General features: G+C 37.6%; 2 protein-coding genes across 2 annotated transcripts; one reads left to right on the forward strand and one right to left on the reverse strand.

Annotated features, from left to right (window-relative positions):
• Positions 1–163: 163 nt before the first annotated feature.
• Positions 164–3473, reverse strand: LOC135588409 (SAP-like protein BP-73). The gene is made up of 2 exons (XM_065080525.1): positions 3053–3473; positions 164–1364 (listed from the first exon to the last, which is right to left on the reverse strand). Exons 1-2 carry the CDS (start codon positions 3063–3065, stop codon positions 304–306), a joined length of 1074 nt encoding a protein of 357 aa, XP_064936597.1. The 5' UTR covers positions 3066–3473; the 3' UTR covers positions 164–303.
• Positions 3474–4637: 1164 nt separating this feature from the next.
• Positions 4638–18752, forward strand: LOC135588410 (vesicle-fusing ATPase-like). Its single transcript, XM_065080526.1, has 21 exons — positions 4638–4950; positions 5366–5461; positions 5545–5629; positions 5717–5767; positions 8754–8924; positions 9062–9216; positions 9310–9418; positions 12027–12126; positions 12216–12271; positions 12833–12898; positions 12973–13055; positions 13199–13332; positions 14945–15155; positions 16329–16460; positions 16542–16602; positions 16681–16740; positions 16962–17020; positions 17249–17336; positions 17663–17785; positions 18226–18291; positions 18460–18752. The coding sequence occupies exons 1-21, from the start codon at positions 4763–4765 to the stop codon at positions 18607–18609; spliced, it is 2244 nt and encodes a 747-aa protein (XP_064936598.1). The 5' UTR covers positions 4638–4762; the 3' UTR covers positions 18610–18752.
• The last annotated feature ends 523 nt before the right edge of the window (positions 18753–19275 follow it).

Consider the following 19275-nt stretch of genomic DNA (forward strand, 5'->3'; position numbering starts at 1 on the left):
ATCATAAACCTCCAAGAATAATACCTCAAGGGTTGGAGGTATGAGCCACAGCTCAGGCCGATGGAACCAGGCAAGCACTCTGTTTCATAGTAAAAGGTTAAATCTAATTATCCCAGTTTTAATCAGGTCATGCAAAATACTTTGAATGACACTAGCAAGAAGATATCAAAACTGCTTACTAGTGAAAAATAGAAACTTCCAGTTCAATCCTACAAACAAAAAGTATTCAGACAAGAAAATGGATAAAACCATCTATAAAGATAGTATTCAGACACAACACCATCTTACCATTTGTATGAACCGTCAAGCACTTAATAATTCAACCAGGTCTCCCTTCCTGAGCTTCGAATAGCCTTTAATGCCTCGAGACTTCGCGAGCTCCCTCAATTCAGAAAGTTTTAAGGAACCTAAATCAGGGGAGACTTCTGCAGCAGATGATTCTGTAGTCTCTTCTTCGGCAGTTTCATCAGAATTAGAAAGGACCAACTCATTATCTAACGATGGTTCGTCTGGACTATCCGGAATCAGCGGTTCTGCTTGTGCCACTGGCTCGGACTCAATTTTGTCATTCTTCTTCCTTCTCCCTCGGGACTTTGAGGGAGTAATGTTGTTATCCTCTACTGAAAACACAGGTTGGAACTTCATTCTAGGAACAGGAGATTTTCGCCTGAAATTTGATGCAGGTCTAGTGGAAGGAGGAGGGCCTGGCTCATGAGACTCCTCTGACTTGATATCACCAGGGTCAAAAAGATTAAAATTCTGCTCATCCTCGAATATGTTGTTCTTTTCTCGTTGGTCAACACTGGAATCCTCTTCCGGAGCGCCCTTCTTCTTCTGATTTACTGAATGTTTTCTTAATAATTTGAGAAGCGAATCAACGGTTCCCCTCTCACTTGGCCCTTGTTGTGCAGATTCAATCTTCTTCTCTTCCTTAATCGCAGACCGCTCCCGTAGTTGTGCTTGAACTTTTCTAAACAGCTCAACTATTTCCTTCTCTCTCTGTCCTGGAGCTGCAGTAGCCTGATACCTGGGGTTACTAGATAGGTTAGGCAATGACCCATTTTTTGAAGACATAAAATCGATTTCTTCAGTGTTCTCAGGTTGCTCAGGCTCTTGGTGTTTCCTGCTCTTTCCCCTGGAAGACCCTTTCTGTTGTCTAGAGAAATCAGGATTCCTCTTATAGTTATTAGGACTAGCATTGCAAGACACAGACATCCTCCCTGAATTGTGAGAAGTGAAGCTTTTCAGTAGACCTTTGCTACCACAGAATAGTCTCTGGCCTCTATTATATGAATATGATGTCAAAATAGCTCCTCTGGATAGCCCTGGGAGAGGAAGGCATTTTCCGCCATGTGGTACAAAACCTGCAGGTTAAGTAATCCTTCACATCTCCGATCCCATATGATTTAATAGGTATTTAACAAAATAATAGAAAAATAATCAGGCTGTAACATGCCAAGGTTACAACAAAAGATTTGTTATCTCCATACTCTTAGGTTATCTAGAAGCAAGTCAGCATGTGGTAGTTTTTACTGCAAACCATCGGACATCATACATGCCATATCATGTGCAGTTTCTTACTTAAAGAGTAGGATTCAAATTCTTTTCACACTAAGACGACTTTGAAGGGAAGTGATTAAACTGCAAATCGGGTACTAAGGCATATTCACATGCAGTCTAAGCTCAAGAATATTAGTGAAACATAGCCTAATTGCCTGTATAGCAGACTCAAAAATCAAGAGTATGCTACAGGTGGCCTACATTTTTCAAATAAGAGGCCTGCACCGAGTGTTTTATTAACAGTCACACCCATGCTTTCTTGATCATAACATGATGGTAAAAAAAAGTCCTTCCTAGATACAAGAACTCAGTTGGAGATGGAAATAGACTCATGTACCCTGCAAACAAAGGATCCTTTCTTATGAGCGTCAGTGATTTAGTTTTAAAATGGGATGAATTAAGCTTCAGTTGTGCCTGGATGCCAATACAAATGTGAAGTATAGAAGAAGCGAGCTTTGGATTCAAGACGATAGCTCCCAGATATTGCATATTTAAGACATCTAGAGTGCAGCTAAAAATACCATAAAGTCTAATAATAAAAAGTTCATGTGGTTTCAGTGGACGCAGAATGGGCATCTCCAGCGAGCATGCATGAACCTCCAGTGCTTTTGAATAACTTGTTCAGCTATAGTGTATCAAGGAAATTTTGATCATTGACGAGAACATTCAAGAATACTATCCATTCTTATCACAAACTAAAATGATCTCAGAAGTCACCATCTTGTGGCAGTGGTGAGAATCAAGGCTTGGTGTGTGAAAATTACTAGTAGACAGTTAAATTCTCCTATTGGAACAAGAAAGGGGAGAGGAATAAAAGAAGTGGTTTCTCTTCTAACTCAGATTTATTCCTCACTAAAAAAACTCTTACTCCACCTTCTCTCTCTCTCTCTCTCTCTTCTGTTCACATTCTCCAATTTTTTCTGTTTTTGATCAACTATTAAATTAGAACATTAAAGGTTAATGCATGTGTGTTGACACACACACAAAATATTATATTTACTTTTTTACATTGTGTCTGCCCTGCATTTTGCATTAGGTGAGAATTATGTCAATTCTGTCAGCCATTGAATCGAAAAATGTTCTAAACTACATAAACTTGTCTTTAGAGCAAGTAAGTTGAAAAGCAAAGAAATCAAGGCACCTACATGTTAAAAATTAAAAATAAAAAACCCAAGTTAACAAGTCACATGACAAATAATAATAATGATAATAGTAAGTAACACATTATGACTAAGAAAGCTTTCATGGAAACTGCAGTGAGATTTACTACTTGCCAAAATGAATAGAATCAGCTTGTTGTTCCCTTGCATTTACTAAATTGCACATGTACTTCTGGAAACTAGCGTTATACTATGTGCTCGGTATATGTTGTTTTGCGCTGGTGGTACAAGAAATATCCAACATTGTTTTACTTATATCTATCGAGTTAAAAGGGACAAAACACTTCTATTTTGATCTGTGTACAAGTAAACTGATAAAAGGTAAAACATACCGGTGGTCGTCATCTCCCTCCCGTATTGCTCGAGAGCGGTCAAGCTCCCGAACTGAGCACCTGGGAATGGTCGGCGACGTCCTGCTTCCTTCTCCAACTGTGTCTATGTAATGAGGCGAGGAGAGAGAGAGAGAGAGTGTGTGTGTGTGTGTTTAAGATCCTAAGAGACGAAAAGTGGGGGAGGACCTCGAGGGCAAGGACCAGGCGGGATTCAAGCAGGGGAGAGAGCCCACGAAGGAGGAACAGGGGTGGCACCAGCGGAGGAGGGAAGCTAGGGGGCAGGCGTCGAAGACGCCGGGGGCGACGCCTATGGATGGCCCTAAACTCCTCGTTGCAACCGGCGGCGCCGGCGGCGGAGGAACGGATTAGGGCTGCGGGGACGGGTCGAGGGACGATTCAAGGGAGGAGAACCGCGGAGAGAGGCGATGCGATAAGGGCAGTGTGGTTCTTCCTTTATGTAGGCCTGGGCCTTGACCTGGCCCACGAAACTATGGGCCAGCCCGAGGTTTAGTCACCTGCCTTTCTGAGGAGGGAAACACTATCGCTGCCATCCAATTCCTCTCCTTCCATGTCGACCATGGAGCTCGCCGTTTTGCGTCCTCTGCTCCTCCCCGTTCTGCCTCGCCCCTTCCCTCGGTTCCTGTTAGATCTTTCATCCCTTGAAACTTCGCGGATCCATTGCGAAAAGACCCCGATTACGAGGAAGAAACCAAGAAGAATGGCATCATACTACAACATAATAACTCTGTTCACAGTATAACATTGATCGATGTCACCCCAGCGGCGACGAGCATGTGTGTCGGAACAGCCATGAAACACTCGGCCAGTTCTCCTCGTTCGCAACGAAGATGCAACACTGTTGGATTAATCGAAGCACTTGCTGGGAGAAGCGAGGCCTCGTGAGCATGCGACTCTGTGCAGGACTGCACCGACAGCCGACGCGGCATCCCGTCGCTTAAATGACCGTGCCGAAGGTGTTCGTTGATAGGATTGAAGACTGATTCGTATTTTTGAGGTTCCGGATATATGGTGCAAGACCAATCAGGAGATGGCTGGAGAAGAAGGTGGTGACCCAGCTGTCCAAGCTGCTGATACAGGGTGAGATCGACGAGAACACCACCGTGTACATTAATGCAGCCCAAGGGAAGGAGGAGGTGTCTTGCAGGGTGGAGAGGAATGGAGGGCTCGTCAATGCTGCCACCGGGCACAGTCAGATATCCTTATCGAGATCCCCAACGCTGCCGTCGATCGTGATGCCGCGCGGGCTGTGAAGAAAATGAAGCCGGCGGAGGCGGCGGCGGACGTCCATGTACGAAGAGTAGTTTGACGCGGAGAAATAAATGGAATTTTAGTTCTTTTGGCTCGATCGAAGTTGATACACTGCACCACTCTATAGTTGATTGCTTATAGTTAATAGCGTTTGGGTTCCGATTTAATTAAAATTATAATTACCAGCCATATAATATGTCTTAGTCCGCTGGCATTTATGCGTGAGCGCGGATCTTAAAGGAAGTTTCTGCACGACAATTAAAGCTGGATGGACGCGGATCACGTACGTTTACCGTTTCTTCAGAGCATCGGACATCGTCTCCCTCCCCACATCTCGATCTGATCTCCGTGACCATTTCCCCCTCCTCTCTCACTCTCACCCCCCTCTCCCTCGCGTTCTTCCTCGAAGAACCCTATCTCGTTCATCACCTTGGATCTCCCATGGCGGGGAGGTTCGGATACGGCCCCTCGTCGGTGGCCGACTCCATGACCGTGGTGAACACGCCGAGCCAGGAGCTCGCCCTAACCAACTTCGCCTACTGCGCCCCCGCGGATCTGGGCAAGTTCGCCTCGCCTGGGTCCAAACACGCCCTCGTCCTGGTCGGAGACTCCGTCGTCCTCACTCTATGATATCCTTTCCCCTCTTGATCTGATCGTCCGTTCGTCTTCACGATCTTGATGCTGGAAATATGGATTGACTTCGGATAGACTGTGTTCTGTTTGAGGTGCTCACGAGTTTGTTTGATTCTTGATCAAGAAAGCTCGAGAATGTAGATGATCGTTCTTTAAGTTTCAAGATTTTGGTTCCTTGGTATCATAGCGTTGATTCTTGTCATCAAATGTTTCTTGAATTAGCATTAGAATCTTGAATCAACATTAGGGCCGACGGTGTGAAGATGCCAATTCTGATTATGTTTCTTTTTTCCTTCTTCTTATCTGTTTTAGGGTTAAAGATTAATCTTATTCGAGTAATAAACATTGTAGCGTTCTTTTGTTTTCTATAAGACAAAGATCATTTCAACATGAACCTTAACGAAGACATACTGCTCATCAGAACATTCCGAGCAACCATATTGCTCTGAATGCCATCCAGCGTCGGCATACAAAAGTTTCATCTGGTGATCAAATCTCGGTTAGCAGGTTTGTGTTTTATCATCCAACAGTTATGCCATGGTTTAATATGTTGTGTTACCATTCATTTGCCCTGTTAAATATGCCTTCAGATTTTTACCTCCGGATAATTTTAAGCTAGCAATGCTCACACTGGAGTTGGATTTTGTAAAAGGAAGGACTAATAAGACTGAGCAAGTGAGCTTGTCATTAAATATTTTTTGTTAATCATATTTCATGCTCCAGTGCTGCTATTATCATCTGCAAACTTTGTCTATCCTGTAGTTGGATGCTGTACTTCTTGCCCAACAACTTCAAAAAAAATTTATTGACCAGGTAAAACATCTATGCTTATCTTTTAATTTGGCCTATAATTACTGACTATCATCTTCTATGATTATATCTCTTTTTGCATGAATCACAATGTTCCACCAATTTTATAAAATTTATAATTCTGCAAAATGATTGTTTCTCCTCATCTTTCTTTGTTTATTGTGCTTTAGGTGCATTTTTAAATTGAATGATTCTGCATACTGATTGTTTCTTCTCTTTTTCTTTTTTTTCTTCTTAATTTTTGTGCTCTACTTGCGCAGAAATCCAGTACTGTTTTCTTTTCTGAGGTTATGTAAAGATTTAAAGACTTGTGTATACAATAAATTCTATCTTGGTTTAGAGGCTCTTCATGTAGATGCCTAGAACTGATCAGATCACTGTTACATTGACAGTGGTGGTCTTCATCTAATTCAGAGAGTTGCATAAACAATAGATTTTATTTTGGTTAAGAGCTCTCCATGGCAGGTGGGCCTTGGTGTCACATGTATGGCTTCTCCTTTGGCAATCAAGGTTCAAGTTAGGGAAAAGTCTCTTTGCTTGTATAGGTAACCTGTGTACATTGAGCTCATTAATTTCTTTTTTGCCAGGAGCCTTGTGTAACAGGCCATTTTTGTCAAGATCTCTCCTTGTCGATGCTTAGGACCGAGTAGATTGCTTGCTGGAAGTGGTAATTTTGGTCTAATTTTAGTTGCATAGTAAAGAACTTAAGGCTTGTTAATGGCTTCAACTAGGGAACAGAAATCTAAAGAAGATTAAATTAGTTTTAGAATTTTATTAAGGACATAATAATTTTTTGGACCAAGTTTAACTTAGAGTTGTAGATCTCTGTTAGCTTGGTATGTATGTGAGTATAACTAAAATCAAGTTGTAAGTCATAATCCTTCTGGAAGTGAGCAGGATATGCATAAGGCTTCCACTAATGCATTGGTTTGGAGAGGGTTAATCTAGGTTCGCTGGTGAGGTCTATGAATTAAAAATCAAAAGGAGTTGAAAGGTATGAAACTGCAAGTTCATTATTTCTTTCTTGAAGGCCTAGAGAAAGGAAGTCTTAAAATATGTTGAAAGAAACAGACTATGCCTACTTCTTTCTTTTAAATCAACATGAAAGCCAAGAATACGATAGTGAGTGACCTTCTAAAAGTCACTCTTACTTCGTTTTTTCATGCAACTCCACCATATGGTAGACCTCTCCCAGGATACAAAGAAGCAAGATGCTCATTGAAATTTAATTAGAATAAATGGAAAAACATTAATCTCTTCTGTTGCATCTATACTGTCACGCTTGTTAGGACTTTTTGTACAGAAACCAATTGTAGAATATTGTGCAAATGCTGGACCCATGCAATCTTAACGAAGGAAATGAAATTCCCATGGTTAAATTGTTTTTGACCAAAACTTTACCTAAAATAGATTGGCGTACATGTATATGTTTATGCATATGCATACATATGTGTGTGGACAGACAACTTTAAACAGGCTTGAGTATGCATGTCATGACCCAGGCCTCATAGGCTAAGTGGCTCATCAATTTCATTTGATCTAAACTATTGGTCAAAATACTTAAGTTGAAATTGATAAAAGTACACTCATCAAACCCTCATAAGTCAATCTTAATCTTACCCACTTCTAATGTGGGACTAATCGGGTTGCTACAATCTCTTCCACTCAAGGACTTGACGTCCTCATCAAGACCCAACATTATCCAAATGAAACCTTAGCATAATGCATATGAAGCGTAGCTTAGTGGTGGCTTCACATAGTGACGAGTCCTTTTATTCCATCCACGGGTAGCCTTTTCCTACTTGAGCTCCCTCACCATGCTTAAATACTTGATCAACTTTGATATCAAATGTCACAACCTGGGTCTGATAGGCTAATTGACATATCAACTTTGTTTGACCTAAACCATTGGCAAAATATTTAAGCTGAAGTTAATAATAGTACACTCATCAGACCCTTATAAGTCAATCTTAGTTTTGTCCACTTGTGGGACTAATCGGGGTGTTGCGGTACATATACTAATTCTCCTTGAATTAGGTTGTTTAGACAAAACTTAATTTCTTATGCTTTCGTAACATGAATGATTGGATCTTGCAAGGGGGTCTACCTAAAGTAGATTTGATTCAAATGAGTACTTCTGTGGGTCTGTCAAGTTTCATTGACTCCATGTCCTTAATTTTTTTTCTATTCTGATATATTTTGCAACTGTTTTTGTCATTTTTTGTTTGAATAACAAATTATCCAGATATATTGTATTTGGGACTTATAGTTCAGATAGGACCCTACTGGGTTAGTTTGAGTGGATGTCAAATTTCTTTAGAAAAGGTATCATGTGGTTGGTTATATTTGGGAGAATAATAACTAGTGACTTCTTTTATTATCTAATTGGAGTCCTAAGAGGATATGCTGCCAGACCTAAGTCCTCTTCTTCTTCCAGTATATCTTACTTCTCTAATCTGCGTCTCTTGCTTATTTCTTGATAATACAAATGTAGACTGAGCAAGAGGTAACCTGCTGGATATGCTTCTATGACAAAATTATAGCAACTACGTGGAACTTCTTTGCATAAAAAATCAAAACCAAATACTTGTATGAATCCAAACTGAAATCAATTTGTGACTTTTGACATCTGTATATTTGATTACCCAAATGGTTTTGTTATTCAGTTTTTCGGCAGATCTTTTTTTTTTTGTAAGTTTATGGTGGTTATGCTTACCAAAACCGCTGATTTCAGTAAGAAAATTAAGATTTACTTATGGAACTGTTGATACTATAAGATATATAACTCATGGTTTAGTGGATCTAATTCCTTAGACTTGAGGACTGGCGAAATTATGAATTGTGTACATGATGACTCCTCATCAAACTTATTCTAATTCATACAATAGCCTTTGGTCTATATAATAGCTACCTTGCTTATGCCTAAAGTTATTTGTGGGATTTGGTATATGTGGTTTTAACTTGGAGCTATCTGATAATTGGAACACAGGCCATGACAACTGGTCAAAGAGTATCATTTGAATTTTGTGGAACAAACTATATTTTTACGGTGATTCAAGCTCTGTTAGAGGGTCAAGATGATTCCAAAGGCCTGGCCAGAGGAATGATATCCATGGAGACATATTTTGTATTTGAAGCTTCTCCAAACTCGGGCATTAAGGTTCTTTTTTATATCATCTTTATCTCCAATCTTTTAGCAATTTTGTTCTAGAAATAGTTAACACCTATTCTTCTGTATATCTGTTATCAACAATTTGCTATGGAAATTAAGCTATATGACTCTGTGTCTTGATACAGATAATTAATCAGCGTGAAGCTGCTAGTAGCAAAATCTTCCGTCACAAAGAGTTCAACCTTCAGAAGCTGGGAATTGGAGGATTAAGTGCTGAGTTCACAGAAATATTTCGAAGAGCATTTGCTTCTCGAGTTTTCCCTCCTCATGTTGTTAATAAGTAATTTCAACCTAAATTTTCCTCATAGATTCTTGAGTTAGCTATGGAGAACTCGTCAACTCTGGAATCCTTCCTGACCGTTGTGCCTTGCAGATTGGGTATTAAACATGTAAAAGGGATGCTGCTTTATGGCCCCCCTGGTACTGGCAAGACACTTATGGCTCGTCAGATCGGGAAGCTGTTGAATGGAAAGGAGCCAAAGGTTTGAACGATCTAATTATATTTTTGGGTTAATATCTTTGTATGTTTAGAACATATGATACATCTCTCTGATTCTGTCGACATAATTAGCAAAACTCTTATGACTTCTATTGCTTAATTAGTTACAGTTAGATTTTGTTGTTAAACTATATTTCAAGTTAATTATTTATATGCTTAGAACAAATTTGTGCATCTCTTTCTGATTCTGTTGACATAATTAGTGAAAGTTCTGACTTCTCATGCTTAATTAGATACAGTGTTATAATTAGTTAAAGGTACCTTTTTATTCTATGAATTCTTTTTTATACATATTGAGTGATATATGAAAACTGTGTACCTTCATCTGCCAATAATCAATAATGATTGTCTAATGAGGTGTATTAGAAAATAGTGGTACTAAATTCGATTTGTTGTGTTGAATATACTGGATAGTGTATAGATTCAAATTAAGTGCAGTCCATCTTTTTATATACTGATTGTGGTACAGATATGTGGTGAGTTACTCTTATCAATTGCATCCAAAGAAGAACATTGATATAACAGAGTCAGTTATAGATCAAACCTGATGGGACAGTGAGTACCTGGCAATTCTCTATGAATAATTCCCAAGATTATGCAGAACAACTTGTGTCTTATTATGGATTCTTGTTTCAGGCCATAATATTTGTCATTCTGGATGTACATCCATCGAAAATCTGTCATTGCTAAATCTATTCTTTAGTACGTTTTTCAGGTCATGTAGGGTTCTTTTCTTGAATATGTCAATCCTTGAATATGAGTACAAGCATTTGCATAAATTATACATATAATCACAAAGATAGCATAAATTGTTTGTTTAAAGTCACTTTGTAAGTTTATCAATGACATGGCTAGTATAGGGACCAGATAGCAGATGAGTAAGGAAAAGAAGAATGAGGAGAGAGAACAAAAGTTGAACCTAGAAACAAGGATTTCTTTTTCAGCTTACACCAAGTTCTTACCAGTCAATGGACGAGCATGGCACACCAGCTATGGGTTGAGAGTTTGTGTGCCAACACAGGTGGATGTGAGGAGAAGCAAGAAAAGGAACTAGAGGAAAAGAATGCTTGCTGGTGTTCTGGGCATGCTTAAACCTTCGTGTGGAACCCTAGACACTTCTCTCCAAATCTCACATGGCCGAAGTGTCAAGAAACAATTTTTTACTAGTTTGATTAAAACATGTAATTTCAGTCAAATAGGGTAGTTTGCATAGTGGTGTCCTCAAACCTGAATGTACAGGCTTGATAACAAAATCTTGCAAAACAGATATTCTCCCCCAAAAAAGCTGATAAAGTAAGCATTTCTTCTTTGAATTGAAGGTGTCAGATAGCTTGGCTAGTAAACACTTTGACATTTTATTGCAAGGTCTTGGGCTCAAATTCCATCTTCATCACTTACCCTTTACAAAAGAAAAAAAAATCTCTTAAATTTGAAGTATTCTCAGATATTTAGATACTAGGAGATGGATAGAGTTCAACTTATCTTAGTTCTTATCCCCAAATTGTCTTTTATAATGATTTTTAAATATGAGTATGGATATGTGATATATACACATTTAAAATTGAATTCAGGCCTCCCTTTGATTTGTATTTTGAACTCCCCATGTTAATAATGGGAATGGCTAGAAGTGGTAATGAAACTAAGGGTCCCACATTTATATAAGGCAAGAAAACTATTTAGTATTGCTTATGGATATAAAAAGGGACTTAGGTGTCATATTTCATGGTTAGTTTTCTTGTTGTTCTTGTTTTAATTGAAACTGACTGTTAAGTTACCAGTAAGCGTTAAGGTTTGTGGTTTCTGTTTCAGTTTGGTTCTTATGATCTTTTTGGTTTTCATGTTTTCAATAGTATTGTGGCAAATGTATGTTGTTTCAAATAAAATGTTCAATACATTCTTTGTGCATGATTTATGGATTATATATCACTGTTTGAGTCGTGAAGTCTAGCATTTGTAGTATAATGACTTTACTCATGAAGTTCAGATCTATAATCAATTTATTATACATAGAGAGAAAATCCAATTAAGCAAAAAAAATTGACCAACCATGAACTAAATTTGTAAGAATGGGTACTGAGGCTTGAAATTTCATAAATCTGCACAAGAGGAAAAGATTAAATTGCTTATTAGACTTATGTGTCTTTCACATCATATAAACACCAAAGTAAGCAATGAAGCTAAAATTCTCATTAAGAGTGAGCCACATGCTGCTTGAAATCCTTCAGATCTAAACATCAGTTAGAAGATCTTCCCCTTAGGAAGTCTGGATGTGATTTTCATTATCTAATAAACACGAAAATGATAGCAAAGGATAAAAAGTTTGATCCAAACTCAGATGAGTTTAAGTGAGAAGTATAACTTGATAATCAAAAGATTAACAGATCCATTTACAAATATTGTTGTTTGGTGTTGTTCAATCAAGTTTCTTTACATCCAACATTCTCATTAAGAAAACAATCATCAGCATATGGTTCTCTAGTTTTATCGCAATTACAAGTCCATCCTCAAACAATCTGTAACTTATTTTAGTCGGTGATCTCTTACTGTTAAACTTCAGCTTCTTAAGGCTGAAAATTTTCTTTAAAATTCAGATTGTTAATGGCCCTGAAGTCTTAAGCAAATATGTTGGAGAAACAGAGAAAAATGTGAGAGACCTATTTGCTGATGCTGAGAATGACCAGAGAACTCAAGGTATACAACTTTCACTTATTTGATTGAGTGTCATATCTATGATGTGGTTTGATGTCCCTCCAGTACTTACTGTATTTGATTGTTTCCAGGTGATCAGAGTGATTTACATGTCATCATATTTGATGAAATTGATGCCATCTGTAAGGTAGATACATTCTAGTAATTGTCTTATCGAAAAATACAACTTCTTGATCACTTGCAAAGCTTCATATCTGACATGATCAAAATTTATATTACTGAATTTTTGCAATTTCAGTTGTTATCTTCTTTAGAAGCTTCTTGTTAGAGATCTTTGCCACAATCTGACTCATCTAGTGCTGTTGTTGATGTTTAAAACCAATCAAATGAACTTTTAATTCATATAATGGTCCAGTAACATGCTTAATATATCTGATTGTGGTAAAAAACTATCTACATCACATCAACTTGTTGGAGCTTCTTGTGGGTCTGTGGCTATGTCTTATTCAGGGAAAACTAAGGTGTAATTAACTATGTAGTTGTGACTCAGGGGAACCTCTCCCAGTGTAGTCCATCTGATATAAATAATTGGAAATGCTAACCATAGGAGTTGATATAACTAGCTCCTAGAGAAGACCTCAATGTGGCTTGAACCTTTTTGATAAACTTGCTTTATATAAAATTGAATCAGAACATTTTTTTTTTAAAGTATATTTTGTTACTTATTTTTCAAATATTGTAAATGCAGTCAAGAGGGTCCACTAGGGATGGTACTGGAGTTCATGATAGCATTGTCAACCAGCTCCTCACAAAGGTAAAATTTTCCAAGGGTTATGTAATATCTAACAGCTCAGGACTGAATGCTAACCGAATGTTTTTTCATTTTAGATAGACGGCGTTGAGTCATTAAACAATGTATTGCTTATTGGAATGACCAATAGGAAGGATTTACTGGATGAAGCCCTGCTAAGGTCTGTTCTTCAGCTTGCAGTTGCTTGATTTTTGGAATATTTTTTAAATTTTATCGCCTTTACTTGCTGGCACCCCTGTGCAGTTTATTTTGGTATATGATAATCAGATTCTATACTCATCATTTGATGTTCCCTCTTTGTAGACCTGGACGCTTGGAGGTTCATGTTGAAATCAATCTCCCTGATGAGAATGGTCGTTTCCAAATTCTTCAAATACATACTAATAAAATGAAAGAAAATTCTTTTCTTGCACCTGATGTTAGCCTTCAAGAGCTTGGTATGTACTTCTCCCGTTGCTTTTTGGTTTCTATATGCTTGGAGTCAGTCCTTACTACCTGAATTTTACTTCTTTAAAACAGTATGAAATAAGTTGTTTTTGGATTATTCATGAACATTTCAATTTTTTTTAAAGAATTGGATTTTAGAAAATTGTTATTTAACTAATAATAGTATGATAATATTGTTGACATTACAATGTCCTTTTCTAACATTTAAAAGTTTTCCTTTTATGGAATAAGGATAAGTTGGTTGCTAGAAAAATTGAGCCCTTCACAACGATCATACAGATTCATATGTATCAGTCGAGGAGATCCACAGAGATCCTTGGATCAGAGATTGTCTCATTGGGAAGAGACAACTGCTTATTATTTTTTTAGAAATTTAGCCTACAAGTTGGATCCTTATTTATATTCTACCTTTTATCTACAAGATTAGGCGTAGCTTGAATGAGGGTTAAATTGCTGTTATAGGCTTCACTATGGTAATTTTTCAGCACATTGGAAATGTATACCAGTGGTCATTCATCTAGAAGTTCTAGAGTACAAGAGTATATTTAGTGTACTGTGGTTAAAAAGTAGTCCAATTTGTCATCTGCAAATCTCTCACAACTCTCACTTCTGGGGTCTTATTTTATCTATCATATAACCTTCCAATCTGGACACAGCCATCCCCCTCCAAAGCTGATCTTCCTCAGCACCACATTGACCTAGCAGCTGTCTCCATCCATCCCAAACAACTTTCACGACTTCGTAGTCCTGGGACATCTTTTCTTCATTCCTCTCTTTGGCTGTGTAAACCACCATCTTATACCACCTGAGCTGCTTCCTCTTACATTTCAGAATGCTTTCTTTGAACCCCTTTGCCTGCTTCCTACTAGCGTTCTGCCATTGTTGATACTCCTTCCACTGTTCAGCCATTTTTGCTGTCACTCTACATCCAAAATGAAACTTGCTGGCCCTTCACCAACATGTTTTAACAAGACATGAAAATAAATCAATATTAGATTTTAAGACGAGATGCAGTAGAAAAAGGGTGTCATTGCTTAATATGTTGTGTAATCCTTCATGCTAACAGTATTCATGGTGATTAAGGTTTATGAGGGCCTTTAAGTTGGTGAGTATGTTTTCTGTGATGCGTGTAACCTAAATAAATGGAACAGCATGCTGAAACACTTGTGCTGTGTTTCTTATAGTGCTTAACCATAGCACTCTAATTATTGGAGTGGGAAGTGTTACTGGCAGGGTGCAGATGTAATTAGATCGGAAAATATATGATTCAGAATGTAATTATTGATAAGGGAGCATGTGTATCATAGGATCAAGAAAACATAGGGTGTGAAATGAAATTTTTCTTAATTTTATGCTTAGTAAATTGCATAGTTATAGGTATATAATTAATTGGAGGCAAACCTCTGTATACACATTTTTTAGATTTAGATACTCTGAAATTGCACCCTTCTTTTCCTTTGTCTTTTTCATCAAATAGGATAATTTTGATGATTGATAAATAAGCATAAACTGGCAGATCTTCTGAATGAATGAATGAATGAATGATGTTATTGTTACAGCAAATATTTTGTTGCTAATGGAATTTTTCATGTCTAAATGCAGCCGCACGTACAAAAAACTTCAGTGGAGCTGAACTGGAAGGTGTCGTTAAAAGTGCAGTCTCATTTGCCTTGAATCGACAAATAAGCATGGATGATTTAACTAAACCTTTGGATGAGGAGAGCATAAAAGTTACCATGGATGATTTCCTGCATGCTCTTCAAGAGATTATCCCTGCATTTGGAGCATCCACAGATGATCTTGAACGATGCAGGTATGGTCAAGTTCGCATTGTATTTTCATTAAACTGACACACAATCCTTACAATAAAGTTATTTCTATCTTAATATTACTTCATGGTGTCAGAAAGCATACATCCATCAAACTATTTTGATTTTCAAGTAGTTTCCATTTTGAGTGGGGAATTTGTGTTGCCATGTACCTATTTTGATTTTCAAGTAGTTTCCATTTTGATTTTCAAGTAGTTTCCATTAATCTAGAATGTATATGGTAGATTTTTTTGCATGTCAGATAATGGTCTAGAACTTCAGAAAGAGTGGAAGTACTCAGGGCTTAAAAACAGAGTAGAAACTACCAGTGAATGCTACTGTATGTGTTGATAAGTCGTCTCTAATGATTTTAAGTAGTGACGACTCCTAGAAATCTGACTTTGTTCTTTGAAGTGTAACATGTGCTAGTTGCCCTGTACCTAAGTGCATACTTAATTTAATAATAGGTCCGTCAAAGTAGTTATGTTAAAAGGAGTATATTCTCGACAACTCTAGCATACATTCCAAAAGAACGTATTGGATAATTATGTCAATGACCATTGTCAAATCAAATTCTCAAGTTCTCTTTATCTTCCGTGACTATATCTTAAAAACATTGTGGTTGTGTACCTTATCTGTTTTACTTTCTGGTTGTCTTGGCTTTTCTTTTTGTGTTGGTTGTGTACCATATCCTTTTGTGGTTGTGTACCATATCTTTTTGTCTGGCTGTGTAAACCTGAATCTTTAATTGGATACTGCACCTGATTTAATGGTGGGGATCAGCCCCTCAAAATGAGAATTATTACTTTCTAGATGCTAAGCTTCTTCTTTTGTTTCTTTCTCACTAGTGCTATTTTGCTTTACTGGATGATAGATTGAAATCTTCTTTTGCTCCTGAGTCAGTTCTCAGTTATGTCACTGATAAATATGAAAACAACATCACTTCAGAAACAAAATTGCAAGAGCTTCCTTAGCTGTTAAAGACTATTGTGATGTTTCTTGACTACTTTGAAGAATTGATTCATACGAAATGATGTTTCTGATACTTTTTAAAGGATTTGACTACTCATGTATTTTTCCTGGCTTATTTTTGCTTTTTGTTCATCTGTTAGACATCAATTGGATCTCCATTTTCTCTTGCTAATGGAATATTAATTCAGTGTGTAAATGACATGCAGGCTTAATAAAATTGTTGACTGTGGTAAGAGACACATGCTCATCCGTGAAAGAGCTATGCTTCTTGTGGAGCAAGTCAAAGTAAGCCAGGGTAGCCCACTTGTTACATGCCTTTTGGAAGGTCCAAGTGGCAGGTAAGTTTACAAAACGTGTTTCCTAAAACAATAAATCTGACTGCTTAGTAAATTATATTTATGATAACTCTTTGATATCAGTGGCAAAACTGCAATGGCAGCCACTATTGGTATTGAAAGCGACTTCCCATTTGTCAAAATTGTAAGTTCTTATATTTCTGATGATGACAGAACCTTGGTGGATTCTTCATTCTAATGATCAACAACTGTTGTGATATAGATATCCGCAGAAACAATGATTGGTCTCAGTGAAGGAAGCAAATGCGCACAAATTGTTAAGGTTTGTTAGGCTTAGCTTAGTTTTCAAGTAATCAAATTCTTATCTAACATTTGATCTGTATGTTCTTCAAAATTTGCTCAAATTATATCTTTGGTGGACATCACTGAGACTTAATAAGTTACCATCATGCTGAGTCTTTGAGAACTTGTCTTTCAAGCCTATTCATTAGCAGCTGCCGCCTGAGACTTAATAATTTTTTCTTTACTAAACTACTTATGCAGGTTTTTGAGGATGCTTATAAATCACAACTAAGCATCATAATTCTTGATGATATCGAGAGGTAACTGCTAACTCATTCTAATTTCTCTTTGCTCTAGATTTCTCATAGCATTTGAACACACCGGTCATCGCTCCTAAAAGGAGTGTTTTATATAATAACTGATTCTTGACTAACCTCTATTCACATTATGGAAAGTACCCTTGTCTAAAAGGCTTGTTCTCTTGGTTTGCATCCATGTTCTGGTTAATCTATTGTGGCTTGTCACTTTTTTATTGTGCAATGCTTCAGGTTATTAGAGTATGTAGCTATCGGACCACGGTTTTCAAATTTGATATCACAGACATTATTGGTCCTTCTGAAGCGGCTTCCTCCGAAGGTTCTCTTCTGTTACTCTGTATAAATTGCTCCTTAAACTCACTTAGTAGCAAAAATAATGATGAGGAAGAAAGAAACCTATGATGTGTATGTTAGATGACACATAATTGTATAAATATTAGTGACCTATATGTTATCTCCTTTAGTTTTTTTTCACAGAATTGCTCATTGTTCTTGCTCCATGTGTTATGTATCTCTTTAGTGACCTATATGTTATCTCCTTTATGTATCTCTTTTGTTGGTTGTTCACACAAGATGTCCATTTAGAAATCACATGCTGAAAAATGTTGATTGTTTTACATCTTATGATGTCTAATTAATCTTCAGGGTAAGAGCATGCTGGTTATTGGAACAACAAGCGAGGTGGGCTTTCTGGAGTCGCTCGGTATATGTGATGCATTCTCTGTCACATATCATGTTCCTAAACTGAACAGGGAAGACGCAAAGAAGGTAGGCATCGTGCAGTCAGATTATTTGTTTCTTGTTGGTATATAGTTAAACTTCTGGTGTGCCAAAGGCGAGGTTTTGAATTCCTCTCAATCATTTGTTACAATAATGATTCTGAAGTTAAAAAATTAACAGATGCACCAGTTACATACTTAATTGAGGATTGAGTAGTAGTAGGATAAATGCGCCTCTTGCCTAGTGGCTTCAGAATCCAATCTCTTTGAGAAACTTACAACATATGATTTTGTGCTTTGGTGAATATGTATGGTTATCATTGCTACACTAGTGTCTTTCCTTTAAGGTATATATAGTTGTCTTCTAAATGTGCCAAAGTACTTGATTTCTACGATGACTTTCTAAATGTGCCAATGATGGCTCACTAATTGCCCTTTCTACTACGAGTGAGAACTGTGAATATTTAACCTGTATTAACCTTTCTGCAGGTGCTGCAAGGGCTCAATGTATTTGCTGAACATGATCTTGACTTTGCAGTTAAAGAACTGAATGATGTAAGTAACCATTATAGAAATGAAAAATTCTCTCTGCATCCTCTCTCCAGTTTCTCTGTCCAATGGTTATACTGAATTATATTGTTAGATTAGCGATCCCTATGGTAACATTTTGCCTGCTCATAATTGGAATTATTGATCTTTGTTGTACATGTGTTACTGTTTCAGATTTCAATCAAGAAGTTGTACATGCTCGTGGAGATGGCTGCACAAGGCCCCTATGGAAAAAGTGCAGAGGCTATTCGTTCCGGAAAAGAGAAGATTGATCTTAATCATTTCTTTGATATCTTGCGGGACATTTCTTCAGACAACTATTGAGTTGAACCGGATCACAGACGCACTAACAAAAATATTCATGTTTGGTTTTCCTACGTGAGTTTTCCATCTTTATTTTGCCCCTTTATTTATTTTTCCATGATGGATGGAGCTTTTTCATGGTCAGTTATAGTGGTCATTTTTTTCGGTTTTGCTTTTGGTGCCATCTCCGGCGTGGCATATTTCTTGAGGCGTAATGAGATGGCTGCAATCTAAACTGGAGCTTTGGATTCTAGATTTTATTTTGCTTCTAGTGGTTGGGCATGAACGTTATTTTGCAGATTTGTGTAGTTTGGGTCCGCATGTGCAGGTCGAAGAGTTCGTAGTGACATCCTGTACAGAGCTGAAACTTCACTAGTTCCTCACAAGCTATACAAATGAATAATCAGGTTGATCAAAATGTTACTACGAACTGAACTCTTCCAGAAGAAGAGGTGGTTATTATTTAGAAATAAGAAAGAACTTATAGTGATCAGAATGAGTTGATTAATTGCAGATACATTCGACCAGAAGAGTTCGTGGTGACTTTCAGAGCCGCAGTAGTAACTCAAAGGTTCCATATTATTTAAAGGAAAAAAAAAAGTTAGTACGTGTACCTGGCGAAGGGCGAAGGGCGAAGGTGGAAGGTGGAAGGTGCCGATAACGGCCTTAAGGACCCAAACAAGAAAC

Source organism: Musa acuminata, chromosome BXJ1-8 (assembly GCF_036884655.1).
Source record: "Musa acuminata AAA Group cultivar baxijiao chromosome BXJ1-8, Cavendish_Baxijiao_AAA, whole genome shotgun sequence".
NCBI classification, from domain to species: Eukaryota; Viridiplantae; Streptophyta; class Magnoliopsida; order Zingiberales; family Musaceae; genus Musa; species Musa acuminata.